Here is a 21,644-nt window from a genome sequence, read left to right as displayed (position 1 = left end):
TTTTGAGTTCCAATGTTAAGATTTCTGTAATGTAATTTTTTATATGGGTAGTTTAGGATATATTTAGGCGATCTACATTACATAACTATGAATATTACTCAAAAAAACAATGCGTTTGCATGGTGTTAAGTTTGTCTGATCCGTTCTGATTGTATGCTGTCACTTTATTTCGGACGGTCTAACTTGTGGGGCCGAGGCGTGCGGAACAACACGAACACACTTTGCTAAAAAAAAAAAAACGTCGTTTCAGTCGAAAACACAAGTACGAACGCTTTATTACTAACGTATGCGCCACGCGAATGTCGCCGGCTCCGCTGCAGCGGCGGTTCTATACGCGCTGTGTTACCTCCGCGTTGGTTTCGTCCGGAGACTATAAATACTCCGCCGAGCGGCGCCGCGGCTCGTCCGCCGAGCGCAGCCCTGGTTGCTAAGGAACCGCGGAACGCAGGTAACGCATCAGGACAGCTGTAGCATGCTAGCGTGCGGACAGGCTGCGCGGGCGAGCTAAAGCTACAGCCGGGGCACTCGGAGGCGCCGCACCGGTCCCGCCGACACGTCGACTCGAACATGAGCCTCACGGGCACACTCGAGTCGACCGAATGGCGGCGATGACGAGCTCTCGCCCGGTGGCGGACGGGCCGCATGTGAGCGGGCTGGCGCCGGTGGCGTCAGCTGAGACACTTGTTTTCCTGGCGGCTAGCTAACACGGGCTGCATCGTGTCGCAGAGCTAGCCTGCTACATACTTTGCCCAGCAGCTGAGAAGAGTCTCGCAGGTGTGGCTCGAGAATCCAGTCTCCCGTCAAACAGTCCAACATGTTGCCCGGCAGCTGACGCTGGATATTTCGTCATTGGGTTGTTTGTTTGTTTGTTTGTTTGTTTAGTTTAGTTTGCTTGCGAGTTCTTTCTGCAGGCGAGGGTTTGAGCTGCGCAACAAACTTATTTGTTGATGTGAAAGGGCGAAAAGTAATCTCCAAGTCAGGACTTGTTTATGACCGATGTGAGTGGATGCTCTAATGTGATGACTGAGGCGGAGGCTGCTGCCACATGATGGGGTTTAGCCTGTGCCCCTGTCCTGGTGGAGGAGCTTGTCCTCTGGCATGTGGGGGAAGGCCACGTCTGACTGCCAACTGCAAGTGGTTCAGACGAGTCATCTGTGGACAGACGAGTTTTAAAACTCAAAACGACACGCACAATTTGAAGTTGATGCAACATCCTACGTTAATGTCTAGTGTGTCAGCATGCCATTTCATCTTTATTTGGTGCCCTGCACTTGCAAAGACTGAAAGGTCATGTTACACTTTAACAGCAGGTGGTGATTGACATGTTGTCTTTCTGTTTTAGTTTCAATTTGAATCCTGGGATTCCTCACAGTCCAGGTTCATCTTCAGAGATGTTTGTGGTTTCAGTGACCGGTCAACATCTTACAAGTTCACATGTCCAAGGAGCGTGTGTTTTTGAAATGGACACGTAGGCGGCGGACCTTGTGGTCCTGCTCCCTGGGCACACCACACATTTAGTCTTTGCCTTGGTAACCTAAGCCCTTGAGACCTGCTCACTGTTCTTTTGTCCCCCTTAGATACTATGGCATGCTTCCAACCTCTATCCCCATTCATTTTTCACACACTTCCCCCATCCTTTCCCTTTTTTGTCGCTCCCTCCCCCTTCCATTCTCTTCACAGCTCACAACTCTTGTCATTTGTTTTTATTGGACCCAACTCACCCTGATTGTCACGATGTTGCCCCAAGTGTTTTCACGTGGGGCATACTAACATACTATAGACGTTTCTTTAAAATAACCAGAGTCGGTGTTTGTAGTCCAAATAAGAATTGCCCATGTTCACTCTGCACAATGGAATGTGAAGTGTTTCTTTGTTCTGGGTCTCCTCACATCCATGTGCTCTCTCTGCCTTTTGTGAACATGAACTTCTGCCTCTTCCTTTTCATGTGTGAATGAGGTGGGTCTCCTAGATATACGTGGCCAGTACTTGGAACGCACTCATTCAGCCACTCTGTTCCTCTTGCCGTGGGCTTTTTCACACAATGGCAGTTATACCACGTTGGAGGGGAAGTCCCCATTAGCAGCTTTTACACTTTTATCCAAGGCCTGGTGGATTTGTCTGGTAAATTTATACACTTCTGTTCACTAAAGTGTGTGTGTGTCTCCTCTGTCCCTCTAGGTGGCATAAAGATGACGGCGGCATAGTGAGTGAGCGGGTCAGTCTTGGCTGGTTGAGGTGTGGAGGGGACACCACAAAACCACGCCAGGATTCTGACTAATACAATTTCCACTGCCCTCAATAAATCTCTGCATCATCCATGTCTGTCCCTGGATTGTAGCTACAATTATGGTGACGCTTATCACAGAGCGGCTCCGTAAGCAGAGTCTGGAAGAGCCTTATCACAAGGCTTTTTCATTCAATGTGAATGTGGTAAGTTGGACCCACAACTATATTTTGTCCCTTTTTTTTCAATTTTGCTTTTCTTTCACCTGAATTTAAGTTCTAATGTATCTCTTTCAGTCATTGCCTGCAGTGGGCTCCAGTCCCACTGTCTCGTGGAGTACTGGTAGATCGAGACAAGGCAAGTAGTTCAATCAAGTGCAGCATTTGCAACCTGTCTCCTAGGATATCTGTCTAATGTCAATCTTTTTCGCACTTTCAGAGACCAGCTCAGCCACGCACCCATCATCCAAAGCCCCCATTCTAGATGAATCCTGTGGACTTGACTCCCTATGGCCTCCTTCCCACTCTGGAGGACAGCTCCAGAGAATGGAGGTTTCCTTCACAGATGAGGCTTTACAAAGCTCACCCCCGCCACCACCTCCAAAACGCCACTGTCGGTCCCTTTCTGTTCCAGAGGACCTGTTTCGGTGCCGCTCCACCTGGCATCCAAGTGCATCCAAGGTTTGGATGCCAGTCAAACGTGGCTGCCAAAGTGGAGGAGCATCTAGTTCAGGCTCTGGAGCCAGCTCTTTGCCACTTTGTGGTCCCAATTCCTCTTTCACCTCTTCCTCTCTACACTCATCTTCTAGCCCTACTTTCTTTAGCTTAGCACTGTCCTCTGACTCGCCACTACCATGGAGCTTCCCATGGGACCCCTGTGACACACTGAAAGGAACCTGCTCTGCCTCCTTTGCCACACCTTCCTCCTGCTCCTCTTCACCAGCCCCTTTGATTTCACACTCAATGCTGCAGCGCCGCTTCTCCCTCTCCCCTGTGCACATTCAGGACACCTCTGTTGTGCTCCTGCCCCCCAAGCCCTCCCCTGCTTCTGCTCTGACATATGGCTTTTCTGGCATGGAGCACCCAGCCCTGTCTCCATCTCCCACTTCAGCCTGCAGTACACCATCCTCCTGTAGGCGGGACCTGCGCCCAGCGATGCCGCGATGCCACTCACAGCCCTGTGACATGCGCAAACCTCGTTTGAAGAGGCGCCATGATGCAGATGTTCTCCCCTACCCTAGGCCAGGGCTTGACTTCAGCAAGATGACACAGGTGAGCAAGAATGGACTGAGATGGTACGTAGCTTCTGGTGGCCTTTGGTGCATATTTTGAGAAACACACAGTTGGTGGTATCAGTAATCAGCAGGCTTGGGTTCACTTGTGCCCATTTTTTTGTTTGGAATTTGGAGGGCAATACTAAGCCTCTGTCAGCACCCTATATCCCACAACCCTGGCTCAGCACAATTGAACCTGGCCCCCATACCAGTATCTGTTTCCACATTCAGTCAGTGCAGTTTGGTTTGTGGGTTTTGGTGCTGGCAATTTCACCCACTTGGCAACAGACACAACAACACAACATAATTTCCAACCAGAGTGTGGAAATCGCTGATTTTGTAATAAAGCAAAACAAACCACCCTGATATGAGAAGTAGATAAAGGCTGTACAGTCAAAATCCTTATACCTTAAATGCATAGGTTACTCCTCACTTATGTGTTAGTATATCACTATGACCACCCAGTACACACACAGTTGGGTAGCAAGAAATTTACAATATGTTGGTTTGCTGGTGCTCCTAATGCTTTCCTTCTGTTTGTCAGATAGTCGGGTAGTGTTACATATTGAACAAGATTAAATTGCATTAATTTAAATCACAAAATGTAAATGGGAGTCTCTAGGTTGCTGAGATAATAGTGCCTTTGGTCCTTTTCTTTTGTTGGCCAGGTCACACCGCCAAGCACACAAACTGTCAATTAATCTATACTTAGCCTCAGAAACGGACACTGCCATCCATGCAGACTTCCTGGAATCACCAGTGATGTCACCACTGCACCACTTTTATTTTATTACCTTGTGTTGATCTAGATGTATGAAGCTGATAATTGAGCTGCATTAATGAGCACATAGAAAGAGAATGAGCCCCATTTTAGTTTGCTGTTTTATTTATATACACATAAGTTATTTATTTTTTCCAATTTTAATGGTAGAATTGACACATGATACATTATGACGCTTCTTTCTCCTGTATAGATTGGTAATCGTGAGAGCCTAGCGTGTGGCACAGATGGCTGCATAGTACCAGTGTCTTCCCAGGCAGAGCAGTGCTCAGCCTTCTCCCCTGCAGAGTTCCTGGGACGAGGCAGCATTGGGCCACTAAGTGAAAGTGAAGAAGAAGAAGATGAGGAGGAGGAAGATAAAGGCAAAAGGACTGTAATAGATGGAGGGCAAAAGATTGTTTTTGAAAGGGACTGCACAGAACTGGATTTGACCCTTATAGAAGAAAACTGACCACTTGAAGGTCCTCCAAGTGTACTCAGAGCCTCCATAACCACGTTAAGCACACCAGTAGGCTTTGTGTGCTCTGTGGGCAGAATCCTTGGGAACCTGCTGCCCTCCTAAGGCTTACATCCAGAGTTTGTAATCAAGAACCAAGCAAATAGGGTTATCAGTATCAAATTACAATGTAATGATTGTAACACTCGAGCTAGTTCACCATTCAACATTTCAAAATACATGTCAGTGCCTGCCTATTAAACACTCCATAGGGAAATGTGCATGAACAAATAAACAAGTTTTCATGCACACAGACTTTTGGCTAATAATTCACATTGATACAAGTCTTAATTAGCGTTAACTGTCGGTATGCATCTTGATATCCTTACATATCCTTATGAAAGAACATTATATATTGCAGTAAGCAGAATATCTCATTATTTGCTCATAAGTGACACACTAAAGGCAGACTAAATGGGATGGAGACTAGCATTCCTCTATGACCCATCAGATACTTTGTGTGTCGTCAGTCTACTGAGCCAAGTGTTTGGGCCTCTGAATTTGGACAAGTGTATGCGAGTTGGTAAAGTTTAACCTAATTTTGCCAAGTGTAGTTAAATATCCATATATAAATGCTCTCCGGTAGGTCTAACAGGATACATTCCAAGAAATCACTGCAGTTCCTTAAATCTCTCGCAGACCCTGGGGACATAAAAATACTTTTCCTGCTGTTCTGTCATTGATTTAGCTTGTCCTTTTGGAGCAACTCTACATCATTAATGGGAAGGTTTTCTTCTGATGGAAGAAAGGATATGCACCCGTTTTTATTCATGTGTTCTTTTTTCTTGTTTTTCTTTTCTCAATCATTTGGACACTAACGTCAGCAGCCATACTGAGGATACTGTAAACTGACCATGCCTTAAGCTTAAAATACAGAGTTCTTGGGGCTCTGGTCTTCTTTTCACAGCCAGACTTTTTTGCAAACTCCATTGCGCCGATTCGAATATTTTTTTAACAGGTGGTACATGCACTCTAATTGTCAGTTGAATAACTGAATCGATGCTGCAGCTGGACTTGATAAGGCACAATGAAATGTACTGTACAGTGGTTAGAGTGAGTACACATGTCGAGCCAATTCTATGAGTGTATGTGACAAGGGTGGGAGTGATGCGAATGATTTGGTGGCCTTTCAGAAATGATTTTTCATGTGTTTTCAGATGGAAATATTCCTGTTGCACAATTAATTTACAAATAAACTTTAATAGAGAATGATATTTTTTTTTCCAAAAGGTGTCTTGTCTTTCATTCGAAATAGTTGATCCTTTATACAGGGGGTCAATAGATTGTTTATTGTATGACCTCTAGTGGCTGATTTCAGCACAATACTGATTTTGATTACCTCAGCCATGGTGGCGAATGTGATAAGTTTGTTTGTTAGCAGTATAATTCAAAGTTATGGGTGGATTTGCATGACAGTTTTATCAAATATAGGCCATGGCAATAGGTGACAGAAATTTGTTTATAATTATTATTTTTATTAAAATTATTTATTTTATATTTGGGGAGGGGGTGTAGTTAGAACAATGTTATATTTCCAACATTTAGTCCGAAATATAACATGTAGTTAAATGTCTGATGTATAGACAGTTACATTTTCTGCTGGGGGGATCTTTATCTCACTCATTTATTAACCCGGGTTAGGGCCGTGTGCAACGGAAGAATACAGTTGGAAGTTTGAATCAACTCTTCGGTGGATGCAGATAAAGTACACTCGATTGTAATAACTATATATGCAGGATTGTAACAAGTGGGAGTGTTGCATGTCAGACTGATCGCCATTCCGCCATGGGAGATGAGGGCGCTCCTTCCAGGTCAACGAGGCTTTTTCACGGGCCGTCTGCCCCCCACCACCACCAACAAGCCACTTCCTCTTTTGTCTAATTTCATGGCGATCGGGAGAAAGGGAACACCGCCGACGCACGCACACTGTCTCGGCACTCTTGAAAGAGTTTATTCGGGGTAAATAATTTACCATTTTTGCAAGATTCTTACACTGAGTTCGAAAGTGACCACGCTTGAATCCGGCCATGTGGGCGACTCACATTTCCCCGTAGAATTGACCATTGTGTTCTGCTCCTGGATGAGATATTTCACATTGTAGCGCCACTCGCTGATAACAAATCGGACGGACTGGTTCCCCCCCTCCGCCTCTCTCCCTCCCACACGCACGGCGGCACGCTACTTAACGGCGCTGGCTAGCTAACGTTAGCATCACTGCAAACCGCCTGATAGTTGCAGCTACAGATGTTTTATTTTGACACGCTCAGCCGGTTGGTGGGAGTTAACTGACGCCGAGCGCCGCACATGTGCCAGAGTAGGCGAGACTTTGCAGTTAAATGACAGCATTGGCCACTTTTGGTCCTCAACTGTTTGTGTTTGTGTTAGCTTGCCCACATCGGCTAGCTGGCTAGCTAGCATAGCGGTGCTATGTGTTTAGCTAGCGTTAGCCCGACTCGCGACTGTATATCTACTTCCGAGTGACCGGACTGAGTGTCGTGGGTTCGTCGCGTGGGGTGAACGTGTTGACCGGCATTCGAGCGGGACAGATACATGTCCACCATTCATTGCGATAGTCCCGGTTCTCCTCGGTAGCTTAGCCAAGGGGTTAGCTAGCACCTCGGGCTAGTTAGTTAACGGTAAGTTGGCCGCTAACGGGGGGCTCTGTGATCTTTCCACCGCGAAATCTCCCCGCGACGACCGCAGGCGGATGAACGTTAACGGTGCGCGCGAGTGGTGGCGTTTGTACAAGCTAAAGTAAAGTTGACCACAAAGTTCAGGGAAAACCGTGGTCAACAACATTAGCAGCCTAAAAAAAGAGAAAAGAGCAAACATCTGTAAGAGTTTCTGGTTTTGATCACGAATAACTTGTTGGTCACATTTGTATCGACACTTGTGTTTAAATCTGTGCCACCGTTGGTCACATGGAGTTGTTGTTCTCCTAACAAACCACCTGCACTGAGACCAAGTACATGACGTTATCATGTCTAACGTCAGGATACCTCTCCCCCTGTTTACAGTGTCAACTAAGTTGTCAACCTGACTGGCACAACGGACATCATCCTTCAGGTGAGTGTCTTCAGTCTGTCACCGTAGAAATATCACTCTCGCTCGTTTCTTTGGGTTCATGCAGTCATTTGTCATCGATGATCAAGGTTTAGTGACGAGCCTGGAATTTTCAATTAAAACAAAAATGTAATGCCCTTGTTTTAATTGTTACCAGTGGATTTATTGATTTGTTACGGCCGTAATCTGCTGGGACCAAGAACATGCAATTGTAATATTTCAGTTCACTATTCTACAGAACACAGACACCCAATCAGTTAAATATGGCAATATGACCACGTTTTTTTCTGTTGATGTCCTTTACTGACTTTTTCCAATTTGTGTACAGGTGAATTGAAGCGGACATCACTCGAGGGGCTCCTCAACACTTGGATCTGTTCTTCGCTGCTCCGGGTTCAGACTGCGTAGTTTATGGCGCTGATGGACAAACACAAACAAGTCAAGCGGCAGAGACTTGACCGCATCTGTGAGGGTGAGGTTTCATAAATTCCCCTAAATAAAGTAGATCAAGAAATTGTTGGAGCTTGCCATTATGAGGTAGTTTTTCTTACTTTAATGTTAAGTATTAACATTTTATTGTCTTTTTGTGTAATTATTGATAACTGAATAAGGTCCTGTAAAAATGAAAACTAATCTGTCATATCCGAGTGCAAAAGATTCATGCCTTATGTTCACATGTGAAAGCTGCTGCATTTTTCATTTGAGCCTGTAACTGCTAACAGTTTAGGAAGATCAAAGCAGAGGCCGATTTCTTTACTTAAAGGGGCAGTAAGTGATTTTGATCCAATACACACTTTGTGTGTGTGTAAGTTTCCTAAATCTTGAATTATTTCATTGACAGCCATGATTAGAGCTGTTCGGATTCTCTTCCTTTGCGAAACAAAAGGAGAAATAGACGCCCCACAATTCATTGCAGCAGCAATATTTAACGTGACGCGCCATGCACGAACAAATGATTAAATCGTAAGAAGGAGAAGTAGAAGAGTATGAATATGACAGAGAAGGGACCCATGTCATAATGTAAGTTGCAGTGACATATGAAGCATTTACATCTTATGTCACACGGTGGTAATACACTCTAAAAAAATGCTGGACGGAGCTGAATTTGTAGTTCACCATGGCAGACGCACGTCAATAACATCCGCAGTCGCATTATGACAGTAGTGTAAATGGAATCGGATCTCTGAGCATTTTTTTGTTATAGGGTAATGAAATGCAACTGCTTAACACACTTGTCTGTGGTGTTATTCACCTCATGCAATGTCTACAGTCTGGTTGAAATGTGTGAAATGTGATTGGGTTTCTTACTTTCTTTACAAGAAATTTACAAATGTGAACTTTGAAGACTCCATGTTGAAGATGACAAGTAAACTTTTTATGTGGCTACAAGCATGTGCAATCATGGCCGACACACTAAAGATTTCTTGACGAGACAGTATTTTGAGTTGGAATGGGGTGTAGAGGAGACGATGGAGTTCAGACATAATGGTGCACTAAAATGGAGGGAACTGTCTGGCAGCGTCTCAGGAGACGGGTGAGAGGGAGAGGACAAGGTGAAGGGTCGTGGGGCAGGGAAACGGGCCAGCTGTCTCTTTAAAAAACGACAACAGCCCAAACCGACCTCGGGCTCAGCCTCGGCTATGCTAATGAGGTTAGTGCTGGTTGGCTGGCCTACAGTGGAACAGCATGTGATTGGAGGCCGGGCGTGGGGGAGGGGCTGGGCGTGGATGACAGCTGGGATCCAGCCAGCCAAGAGCAGGCTGACAGAGAGAGAGAGAGGGAGGAAAAAAAGCAATAGAGGGAGAGCAAGGCGAGAGAGAGAGTGAGAGAGAGAGAGAGGAAGACAGGCTGGCAGACTTCGTAATGCAAGGTTAGGCACGGTGCTCATGTGTTTTCTATTTTGGCATGTGTTTTTGAAATTTGTGAACTATGGAGGGAGGGTGGCGGTCTGAGGATTGGGTGTGGTGCAGCTATATGTGTGTAGTTTCTCTTTCACGTGCGCGTATTGGTGTTGTAGCAGCGTGAAGAAGGAACTGAATAACCAAGAGTGTGTGTGTGTGTGTAGCTGCGTCTGGGTGGAGTACTGCTGCTTGCTGCATTATCATCGTTTGCTGCCCCTCCCCCCACACCTCTTATTCCTCCAACTGTGGCCAGAGGGGGAGAGAAGAGGAGGAGGGAGTGAGGGGAAAGAAAGGGAGGAGGGGGGGAGAATGAATGAATCACTGAATGAATTGTATTGTGTGCGCGGCCATGCTTGTGCTTCGTAGGCTTTGGGTATGCCAGTGTCCTTTACTCAAATTACTCTGTGTGTAGGCCTACTTGTATATTTCCAGAAGTACTTTTTCAGAGAGGGTCTTTGTGATGAACCCCCTTGGATTTTTCTCTATAGTGAGCGTCTCTTTGTGCTCTCAGTGGCTCGCAGTAGGCCTGCTAGCCTTCTTGAGCCATTTGCAATGAATGTGAGTCGCACTGCTAAACCCAGCTGAGTTGATTGTACATTTTAATAAGAGTACTAGGCTGTATGTTTTTCTTTCTGATTTTTCCCTGTGTGCATTCAATGCATGCATTTGGAAATGCTCAGACGTCAGGGGAAGTGTTAGCAAATATTTGTTTTCCACCCACGGCTACCAGGTCCCTTCCCTCCTCTACAGTCTCACCATTACCTCCTGCCCTCTGTCCAAGTAAATGTTCCAGCTAGACTCTCTCCCCCACCCCGGAGACATAACACACACCTGTCACGCAGCAGGGACAAGATACTGTGTACTGGTCCATGTGTGGGGTTTGTCCAAGCCAAGATCTGCTGAGAAAGAAGAGAGAGGGAGGGAGAGGTGTAAAAGGCAACACTAATGTAACCGTTAGTCAATTTATTTAATTTTTCTCTGTATTTAATTCAACAATAACATTCTGGTGGAGATCTGACATTGATTTGTTTGATTTCCTTTTGTTGGCAGAACGATGAAAACAATAATGCCCTTGAATATGCAAATATGCAGATTTTGCCCAAAAGGTGTGTGTGTGTGTGTGTGTGTGTTTGAAGAAAGGTGGAGAATCAAAAAAATAGGAAGGAGGGACTTTTCCAGACAGGAGAATTTAGGTCATGACTCAGACCCCCTCATGAACCCCCTCCACCTCCTTTCCAAGACCCTGCAGTTTTCTCCACCCCTCCCCCAGCCGCCACACTCCATCACCTCTTCTGTCCCAGCCCCCCCCTCCTCTGTGTGTGCGGCTGTGCACCACTCATACAGTACGCAGGTCAAGTTCCCAGAATTAAAACACGATCAAAAGGACTCCACCTCATTTACCGCTATCTAGCCTTCGCTCTTATGAGGAGACTCGGGATCAGAGCAGAACGGAGATGGATTGATGAAGACCTGACCGTGTATATTGGTTCCACACATTCCTAAACAGAGCAGGAGGTCAATACCAAATAGGACAGGATGCTGGACACTTTCCATGGGCCATCACAGATTTAGTTACACATCACTTTTGTAACCAAAGAACATATCGCGTCAGTGGGAACACATAGACCCCACACATTCTGGTAGTTTCCTAGTTGCTGGAGAAAGGAACCATAGAAGTCAGAGTTATTGTTGTCTAAAAAGTGTTGCAGTTAGCCCCATTAGCTGTAGTCATGTGTGAAGGGGGATTTTGTGTGAGGTTTTGAGGACTTGCATCACGTGGGGTAGTCTACGTGGGAAATGCAGACTGTTGAGTCAATAACCTCCAGCTAAACTCAAATGGTCCTGAAATACAAGCAGCATCAACAAGCTGTGTCGCAGCAGTGAGAACAAGGTGGAAACATTAAACTGGCGGCTTTTATATATTCATTTGCCTTTGATGTGTTTGAAGGTATTTTTGTAGCATTTTTTTTCTGCATTTGTTATGATTATGAGATAATAAGCTGCTTTTATTAATTACTTGCGTGCAACAACAACACTGGTTTTCCCCACCTCTTCAGGTATCCGACCCCCCATCCTGAACGGGCCAATGCACCCGCGGCCCCTGGTGGCCCTGCTGGACGGGCGTGACTGCACTGTGGAAATGCCCATTCTCAAAGATGTGGCCACAGTGGCCTTCTGCGATGCCCAGTCCACACAAGAGATCCATGAGAAGGTAGAGGACACACACCCACACACTTGTTCTCACTTTAATCACAATCCAGTGTTTCCGCTATATACATTGTAGATTTCGCTGCAGGCAGCCCCACTCTGCTGCTGCTGCTGGAACTGCTGAAGCGCTCTGCACTGTTGTCACTTACTCAGCCTCTCTCGCTCTCTCTAACACGTTGACCCATCTGTTGGTGAGCCGGTGGACCTTTACGACATAGCGTTTTTACCTTTGACGCCAAATCCTCCTCACCCTTGTCGGACAACTCCCCTCCTGTCACGTGATCAGACTCTGTTACTCTGTGTTGTGACTCTGCCGCTGCACTTTAACTTTCAGTTTAGAACTGTGTCAGTGTCTGACTAAGTATTGATAACGAGTATTTTACAAATTAGTTTTTTATTTGATGAATGTGGGCACTGTTGCTGATGCACAAAAATGAAAGACGGCTTATGTAATCAGTATGTGCCTGAACACCATGTAACACCGACTACAACAGCTACAACACAGCTTGTGTTGATCTAGAATTGACTGAGGTCGGATAATTTTGGTAGGGGCTTCAATAAACACCAACGCTAAGCAGAAATTATTAGGACCGGTCAAGTTTACGTCACAATGCAAACTGTTAATACAGTTTATCTGTCATATAATAAAGCTACATTCTCCGTGTTGGTGGTAATTTGCAGCTCTACTCTATTTTTACTGTTCATCAATAAGGTGGAAAACACCTGTCATTGACCCTGGTGTATTAAAATGTCAAGTACTAAGTATTAAGAGACGTTTTCATATGACAGTTATTTTCATAAAAAATTTTTTTGCATACCACCGAAATTCAGTAAGACCAGCCTGATGATTATCTGTGTGACTTTAATATCCACGTCCTTTTGTTGAAGTGATGTAACATTTTAATGTTTAGCGCATTTTGTTATGATGAATATATAAATTATTAACTATACATTTTCCCTCTCTAGGTGCTAAACGAGGCAGTGGCTGCCCTGCTATACCATACCATAACTCTGTCCAGAGATGATTTGGAAAAGTTTAAAGGCCTACGCGTAATTGTGAGGATTGGCTCAGGCTTCGACAACGTCGACATCAAAGCAGCTGCTGAACTAGGTCAGCTTACCCAGGACGATGCACAGAGTTGTTCAGTGTTCTTCATGACAGGTGCTATTGTCACCGATGCTCATCTCTTTCACCCTTCAATGCAGGAATTGCCGTCTGTAACGTCCCAGCATCCTCGGTGGAGGAGACGGCCGACACCTCGCTATGTCTGATCCTCAACCTGTACAGGCGAGTCACCTGGATGCACCAGGCCCTCAGGGAGGGAACCCGGGCCTCTAGTGTGGAGCAGATCAGGGAGGTGGCTGGCGGTGCTGCTCGTATCCGGGGCGAGACACTGGGCATCATCGGGCTGGGTGAGTGAAGCGTGCGGGACAGGGGTGGCTAGATTAGCTGGGGAGTTTTATTGCCACATATACCAGTGGTGCCTTTTGATTTGAGATCGTGTTTGTCTTTGTTGAGTTATGATTGAACAATTTGTGCCGAAGTGCTTCGGGGGATCATTTTAATCCAAGCTGACAGTTGATGGTCAGACAAAAAGTATGCTGTGGGACCTGTTTGGTATTTATGATTTCTATTTTGGTTCCCGCAAGGGCACCACAGTGGCCGTTAATAACCTCGCCATTTCATTTTGTCTTGCAGGGCGCGTCGGCCAAGCGGTGGCTCTGCGGGCCAAGGCCTTTGGCTTCGGCGTGATATTCTACGACCCCTACCTGCCCGATGGCGTGGAGCGCTCACTCGGCCTGCAGCGCATGGCCACTCTGCAGGACCTGCTCATCCACTCAGACTGTGTGTCCCTGCACTGCAGCCTTAACGAGCACAACCACCACCTCATCAATGACTTCACCATCAAACAGGTCTGTAGAAAAGACTGAATCTGTCTCCTCTTCACCTTCTCATCGGTAGGCGTTTTTCCTGCCTACGACTATTTTGAAGTGTTTAGTAAAAGCAGCGTCTTATTTAGGTGCACATATGTTGGCTTGGTTAACATACTGTAAATAAACAGCCTGTCTGTATGTCCTTACTAATAAGACTGAACATTATCATCAGATGTATCTGAACACCAGCCTGAGACCCAGACGATTTCTGGGAGCTCATTTAATTTGCTCCACCAGACTCGGTCTGAATCCTCCTCTATTGGGAAGTGATTTCCTCCGGCAGAAAACTAGCCGCTCCAATCACCATCGATTATCTTATATTGGGCTGGGTTTATACCGTGAGAGAAGCGGCTTTTGTAGACAACCAAGGCTGCCGCCGATGAACGAGCATTTGACATTGATTGTTGACATTTTCGCATCACTCAACAGAAGTCACATGATTCGTTGCTCTCACAGGTTGTACGTCTATCCAATTGTGTCAGGAGGCATTTTGCTCTGCGTCCATTAGTAACACCTCTCGGAAATCGAAAATAAACCGAGAGGACCCAGACTATACTGTATAATACTGAGTATTAGTCGGATTATGAGTCTGTGGTTTTGAGTTTTATTTAAATTTATCAAACCATTTGTTAATTAATCATTCTGCATCTTATCAAATCCAACATCTACCTCAGTTTCGGTTTTTTTTCCTTCTTTGCTGTTTGTGAGGAATAAAATGCGCTTTGAGGTTTACCTGCATTAGCTTTGGAATCTATGGTAGAAATAATGTAAACGACATGTTAGCTAGCATTAGCTAAGTAAATTCCTGCTTTAGCATAGGTGGCCTGTCACAGTATGAGCCCTGTCATCATACCAGCTTTTGGAACTTTCACAGGTCGATGATTGATGACTATAGAGATCACCACCCAACACTAGTGTTTACTATGTTGTGTTTTTTGCTGCAGATGCGTCAGGGAGCCTTCCTGGTGAACACGTCAAGAGGGGGCCTGGTGGACGAGAAAGCATTGACGCAGGCCCTGAAAGAGGGCCGGATACGAGGGGCCGCCCTGGATGTCCACGAGACGGAACCCTTCAGGTAACCATGATGCACCAGGGCCACAACGGGCCATATCTGCACAGAGATGTGCATGATACCACAACCTCCACACCCTTCTCTGTAACAACCTCTCTCCTTCTTCACAGTTTCTCCACAGGCCCTCTGAAGGACGCTCCTAACCTGATCTGTACCCCGCACACATCCTGGTACAGTGAGCAGGCCTCTGTGGAGGCTCGTGAGGAGGCAGCCCGGGAGGTTCGGCGCGCCATCACTGGTAAAGCACACCCATTCTTGATTCACTCAAATGAACTGATTAGTACATATATACTGTACAGAAAGGGACGTGGTCAGAGCGATTAAAGAATTATGGATGTATGTATAGAAGAGGCTTTGATGATCTGACTTTTTATGTTCATATCTGCGAATAACTTGTTGGATGAACTGATACATACAATTTTCTATTATGTTACAAATTGGTGAGAATACCCTTTTACAATGTCACTGAGCTCAACATGACACAATCACATAACATATACTGAATGACCAACTCAAAAATATTCACTTTGCATTCACAAAGAACCGCATAAAGTCTTTACCCAAACTATTGGCACTAAGAAAAGAATTTTGAATGTGTGTGTATGTATACATTGCCATTCTGTTGTAATTTTTGATCATATTTTATATTTGCTAGCTAGAATGGCATTCAATAGAGAGAATACTTAAACCCGAGTCCAAAGGTCTCATGGTCTGCTTGAAATTAATTCAAGCATCAACAAACTGCTCACACTCATAGATAACAGTTCCCTAAATGTTCTTTTTTTTCATCAAGAAAAAATCTCAATGTTAAAGAAAATGAGAAAAAAAAAATTCTGCGCAAAAATTGAATGGGTTCTTTCTTGGCCCGTTTTCCATATTTGTAGGAAAATTTAAGTAGTTTTTGCGTCAAATGGATGCCGTCAGAAGCATGAACTCTTTCCAACGGAACTTCAATGAGGTAGTGACGGTCCGTTCTTCCTGCTCTAGGGCGAATCCCTGACAGTCTGAAGAACTGCGTGAACAAGGAATACCTGATGGCAGCCTCTCAGTGGCCCAGTATGGAGGCGGCCACTGTTCACCCAGAGCTTAATGGAGCCACTTACAGGTGAGTTGACTGGACGTAGAAGATGAGAATGGACAGGGATTAGACGTCACTCAAGGGTCATGAGGCTGAAGATGGATCTGGAGGCAGTTCGGATCAGCCTTCATATGATTCTTTCGCTTTTCTGTCGGTTTCAGATTTCCTCCCGGCCTGATCAATGTTGCAGCTGCAGGGGGTCTCCCTGGAGCTGGCACAGGGGTTGAAAGCCTGGTTTCAGGAACCCTGGCGCATGGCATCGCCCCCGTCTCTCACCCCCCTCATGCCCCCTCCCCAGGGCAGCCTACTAAGGCCGAAGCCGACAGAGACATCCCCTCTGACCAATAGCCCCTCCTGCCACCGCCAGCACATTCCGTCACCTCTGGAAACCACCCCCCCTCCACCCAACATCAGACACAGCCCACAACCCTCCAATACATCGGGCAGCACCAGTTTGACCCGACGTGGATCTCCACAGTCGTTTCTCAGATCACAGAACCAGCCCATGAGTGACCTATTCCCAGCCCACCCCCACGCATCCCACTCACATCCCTCCAGAACACACACACTTCCCTCCATCCAAGTCCTCATGTCCCCCACCCACCCGCCATCCCCTCCTCCCTACACTTCCCCACAACGTCAGCAATAACTCTGTTCTCAAGGATTCAAAGATTTGATTGGTTTATTTCCTTAGTTGGCTGTTGTTTTAATGGAAAATTGATCTATTGTGGTTCTAGATGTTTTGTTTGTTTTAAGAAAAAAAAAAAGCATTTCTGACACGAGGCTTTACGGTCTCCTGCCTCCGGCCGTCCTCTGACTCTGACCGGAAGAGGCAGAAAGTTTGAAGCCCCCCCCCCACCCCCCACCCCCCTACAATAATGGCTCATGTTACTGCTATCTGGTTCTTCTTCTTTTTTTTCTTTCTTTCTAACCCTCAAACTTTCTTGTGATGGGGTAAAAATGTGTACTACCAGACAGAATCACAACCAGTACATCCTGTCCTAACCATCAGGCATCTAGCTAACCCTCCGATTGTTTTGGCCCTAGTTCTTCTCCGGGCACTGTCATCAGCCTGCTCATCAGGAATCCACGACGCTGTCAGACCTTAAAAGTACATTTTATCTGCTCAGCTGGTGATTTAATTGCCAACCTGGTTGTAGTGATATGCAAGATCTTTTGTCACATGTTCAGCTGTGATTGTTCAATCTAAGGACAGTCAGACCTGTATTTAAACAGGTTTTGTCCCTCATGGATTATTCTGTCTCGACATATTGGCTTAAAGCATCATATCAAAGAGCACCTAGGTATGAATTTCCCCCATGACAGCTCCCAGAGTGCTGCATGTTTGGTCTCTACACACACACAGTATGCAGCAGATTTTTAACAACAGCATGTTAGGGACCTGGCCAGCAGAGGGCACTGTCTAACCACTCAGAGCTGGTCTCACACCAACAGATGGACAGTTGCACGTTAGCTTTAGTGATGAAGAACATGATCACAAACTGCCGACATTCAGAACACAGGACGGATGACTGGGGATAAACTACCGCCTTATTGTTTGTTAAGATCTCACTGCATCCAACATCACCACCACCCCTTTGCACCCACCCACCCTCCACTCTTCTCCCACTTTCATCACCGACCCTACACATCTGCTCATGAACCAGTATGCATCCACCAATTCCTTTAAGCGGGAAGGGACAGTAGAGATTAGATTCCCTGAAAGAGCAAGGGGACAGCGTTCTTGCATGCCGGCTTTATTGATGATGACGTGTGTGTGTGTGTGTGTGTGTGTGTGTGTGTGTGTGTGTGTGTGTGTGTGTGTGTGTGTGTGTGTGTGTGTGTGTGTGTGTGTGTGTGTGTGTGTGTGTGTGTGTGTGTGTGTGTGTGTGTGTGTGTGTGTGTGTGTGTGTACGTGTGTACGTGTGTACGTGTACATGCCTGTGGTTCTGGGTGTGTGTGTCCCCTCACCCTGCTATGATAACAAGCTGTTGTCTTTCCAAAGGAATAGTCCCTAGGAGTAACTCTTTAACGCTGTTGCCCTGGTGTCAAGGGAACACCTTTCTAGTACCTCAGTAACAGATATTGAATGTACCGTGCATACCCTTTTATTTTTTTGTACAGATTTTCTAGATACTTCTTTACTGTTCTTTATCAGAAGGGTTGTGAAATTGTAGCAGTAATGATACAATAAAAAAACAAAACACACATTGCCCCATGAAATAAATTGACAACATCTTTGTAGGTTTCGCTATAGGTCACTGAATACTCAGGCTTCAAAACCAGTGTCTCTTTCCCTTTAGCTTTATTTCCTCATTGTGGAAAATTCAGCACAATGCTTTCCCATTCTTAGACTCCAGACTGTAGTTACTGTGTTTCGACCTCCATCTTACTGGCTAATGAAAATGAGGAAGGAGAAGAAGAAACCAACAAAAGGCGGTCGTCGTGGTCTGCTAGTTCTCTGTTATTAGAACAGTCGTAGTAGATATGCTGTTTTTTGTTTTGTTGACCCCCATCCCCCTTTCTTGTCAAGCTGCTCTATCTTTAGTGCATGTGAGGTAATGTTTTTTTGGGGAAAATACTATTGGCCCAAAAAATTGGTGTCATCATGCTCTTTCCCTTCTGCTCCCCGGCCTTCTCCCCCTCAGAGTGTTTTCAACTCGAGTTGCCATTTTTGTCGTGGTCAGTTTCCAGTGATGTACAGTTTTTTCCTTCAGAGTCTATGAGAGACATGGAGCATGTCCTTGTCCTGAGATGCTAGGCTCCTCTGTCATGTGATGAGTATATATTTTTAAAAAGATACCCCCCCCCCCATAGTTCAGATTATGAGCGTTATAGTAATCTTAAAATTTGCTGTTGATGATGATGATGATTATATATATATATTATTTTTTTTCAGTTCAGCAGTGCACTGTTATGAAAACCATTCTGTTTTTATTGTAGGATTTCATTTTTATGGATATGCTGTCTGTGTTCTACATGTTGTACTGAAACATTTCAGAGAAAACGAGAACCCTCTCCTGGTGATTTAAAAAAAGAAAATATATATATATAATTTGTCTTATCCCAACTGTCCTTTCCAGCTGATATCCTCTGGGCCTTATATTATTCTCTCCCTGTTAAAGTAGCTGTTATAGAAAGTCGCCATGGAACCACTCACTGCCTTAATACAGTTGACCACAGCAGGTGAAGACACACCCAGTCGAAAAGTACGGGCCACCATCAAGGCCGCTCCGCAAAAAGCCCTTCACACCCCAACAGTTCTAAATCGGCACACCTTGCATTTCTTTTTAGTGATGAACCACATTTAGTCTTGTGTAGACAGTTTTTGGCTCATTCTACAAACGCATAACTCCAGTATGATTTCTTAATGTGCATTAACGTTATGGGTTGTTTTTTTCCTGTAGTTTTAATTGTCAAGTCAGCCCGGCGGTGTGCATATGCGTAGGCTAAGAGATAAGCACAGTGTGTATGCACACAAAGCCACAGCTGATATTTCACTCTTGGGTGTGAGAATGCCCCCCTCACCCACCACCACCACTACTCTGGGACGCTTATAGTGTCTTTCACAGTGCTGCCAGAGTGGGAGGGCATTGCGGACACTGGTGTGGTCTTTCGATGAAGAAAAAAAAAAAAGAAAAGGAAAAAAAACAACAGAAAATTCCGGTTAGAATCGGTCACTTTTTCTCTCAGGGTTCAAATGCACACATATCCTCCAGCAGTCGCCCTCCGTCTCGTGTCCCTCATCCCCAGTTTTCCGAACAGCCTCCTGCATTTTTAGAAAACTCCTCTCCCCTCGTTTCCCCTTTGTGCACAGGTCTGAACTTGTTTTTTTTTTATTTCCTCTGTATTGCTTTTTTTTTTTTTTTAGCACTGACATCTAACCATCTAACAAGGAATGAATGAATGAATGTTTGGAAGTGACTGTGTGTAATGTTAAAATTGGGAAATGTATTTTTACAACATGTGAACATGTTTTTTTTTTCCACTCACTCTCATTGTGAATTTTTTCTTTTCTTTCACCAGACTGCAAAAACAAAAAGAAAAAACAAAAATGACAAAAAAATCTCTCCTGTAACTAGGCTCTTAAGCTTTATTTTTGTTTTGTTTACTTTTTTATTAGAAACAATCATGTTTGTGATGGTAACTTCAACTCCACACCGTATTTTAATAAAATCTTAAAAAATAAACATTTGCTGTAGTTTTTTTAAGTTTCCAAAAAACGAATTTTCTACTTGTACCAAGGATCATTTTGCGTACTGAACTCTACCTCTGGTCATTTCATTTCTCTGTGCTTGATCATAGCGGTCAGTGAGTTGGTGACATGCCAGTTGTCATTATGGAGTCCCAGTGCTTACGCTCAGCAGGTTGAGGACACGGAGCTCTGTTTACAAAGTTTTCACTATTCACAAAAGTATTTGCCACTGCAAATTTGTCAGCGCTTTTTTTTTTCAAAGCAGCGAGGGCTGAATGCTGTGCCAGACCAGGCACAGCTTTACAAGTGGGAAGACTAGGTGGGGAAGTGCGGGAAAGAGGGTTTCTGTGTGCACCCACTGGGCAGGGGAGGGTGGAGTATTATCAGCCCCAAAATTGCTACCACATGCACATAACCAGCAGTCTGCTCTTAAAATGGAGTGAAGGAACTGAGAGATGAGGTCCCCTCACCAGCGCTGGTTTTCGGAGCCCTTGCTGATGGCTGATGCCTTCAGGTTTTTGTAATAACTCCATGATGTTCATCCTATGATTATTTTCAGTAATTACACTCATGCATATGACACTATCTTGGAAAAATTTAGTCCACCGATTTAGCATTGCACTCATTTTGGACAATTAAAAGTTTTGCCTTAACGCAGCTCCCTCCGAAGGGACAACTTTTTTGAAATGCAGTGGTTCTCCCCAGCACATGTAAACAGTGTCAAATGTGTTAAATCAGTGGCGGTACCCTTGATTGTAGGTATATAACTTGTTTCTTTACTAAGGACAATTTGGTGGTAAATCAGGAATTTGTTAACAATGTTATTGGCTATTATGGGGCGTATAATACCATCCTATTACCAACTTCAAATATTAAAGTTCAAGTTGATTAGGGGGAAAAAAAAATAGTGAGCAGGAATCGTCCTAAGGCGACCATTTTATACAGTAATTGCACTCAATCCCTTAGTTGTCATGATATTTCAGGACCAATGTGGTGGACTGACCAGCCAGTGAAAAACGAACTGCCCATCTAATTTTGTCGTGTATGGATACTTGGAACTGGAGACCAGCACGACTACTGCTGCATGCAGCCTTACCCAGTGTTGACGTGCGGGACAGTCGACATTCAGTATTACATAACAGTGTGTGTGTGTCTATAGGAGGCCCAGGATGTGAGTAGTATTTAACAAACCTGATTCACACACACACACACACACACTTCAAACACATTTCGGCCTGTTTCTTCCAAAGGACCCATTCAGGAATGTGCAACATAGTGCTGAGGAGCATCATCCACCTCTCCCGCTTCCATATCCTCCATGCTGTGCAGCCAGATTTTTTTTATTTGTTTGTTTAGTTCAAGAGGAGAAAGAGGAGGAAGAGGAGGAGGAGGAGGAGGGGGGCTCGCTAGATTTCATC

The 21,644-nt window shown here is 45.0% G+C and overlaps 2 protein-coding genes and 1 long non-coding RNA gene across 8 annotated transcripts; 2 read left to right on the top strand and 1 right to left on the bottom strand.

Moving 5' to 3' along the window:
• Positions 1–246: 246 nt before the first annotated feature.
• On the top strand, positions 247–6,003 carry LOC118319637 (protein FAM53C). 2 transcript variants are annotated; one of them, XM_035650170.2, is made up of 5 exons: positions 247–448; positions 2,179–2,430; positions 2,521–2,581; positions 2,663–3,495; positions 4,472–6,003. In XM_035650170.2, the coding sequence occupies exons 2-5, from the start codon at positions 2,347–2,349 to the stop codon at positions 4,727–4,729; spliced, it is 1,236 nt and encodes a 411-aa protein (XP_035506063.1). In that variant the 5' UTR covers positions 247–448; positions 2,179–2,346; the 3' UTR covers positions 4,730–6,003. The 2 variants fall into 2 exon arrangements, with proteins under 2 accessions (XP_035506063.1, XP_035506064.1); XM_035650171.2 differs by lacking the exon at positions 247–448 and adding an exon at positions 465–774.
• On the bottom strand, positions 4,366–8,281 carry LOC118319642. The gene is made up of 2 exons (XR_004796062.2): positions 8,146–8,281; positions 4,366–4,594 (listed from the first exon to the last, which is right to left on the bottom strand). It is a non-coding gene; the product is annotated as an uncharacterized LOC118319642 (long non-coding RNA).
• On the top strand, positions 6,415–20,221 carry ctbp1 (C-terminal binding protein 1). Of its 5 annotated transcripts, none has more exons than XM_035650165.2 (11): positions 6,415–6,733; positions 7,792–7,840; positions 8,166–8,309; positions 11,796–11,950; positions 12,913–13,057; positions 13,153–13,359; positions 13,646–13,860; positions 14,826–14,956; positions 15,064–15,191; positions 15,941–16,058; positions 16,193–20,221. In XM_035650165.2, exons 3-11 carry the CDS (start codon positions 8,249–8,251, stop codon positions 16,377–16,379), a joined length of 1,347 nt encoding a protein of 448 aa, XP_035506058.1. In that variant the 5' UTR covers positions 6,415–6,733; positions 7,792–7,840; positions 8,166–8,248; the 3' UTR covers positions 16,380–20,221. The 5 variants fall into 5 exon arrangements, with proteins under 5 accessions (XP_035506058.1, XP_035506059.1, XP_035506060.1 ...); XM_035650166.2 differs by lacking the exon at positions 6,415–6,733 and adding an exon at positions 6,927–7,088; XM_035650167.2 differs by lacking the exon at positions 6,415–6,733 and adding an exon at positions 7,111–7,410.
• Positions 20,222–21,644: the final 1,423 nt, after the last annotated feature.

The sequence above is a fragment of the Scophthalmus maximus genome, chromosome 9, assembly GCF_022379125.1.
Source record: "Scophthalmus maximus strain ysfricsl-2021 chromosome 9, ASM2237912v1, whole genome shotgun sequence".
Lineage (NCBI taxonomy): Eukaryota > Metazoa > Chordata > Actinopteri > Pleuronectiformes > Scophthalmidae > Scophthalmus > Scophthalmus maximus.
Note: the sequence above shows the minus strand (reverse complement) of the source record. Positions and strands in the feature narration are given on the sequence as shown.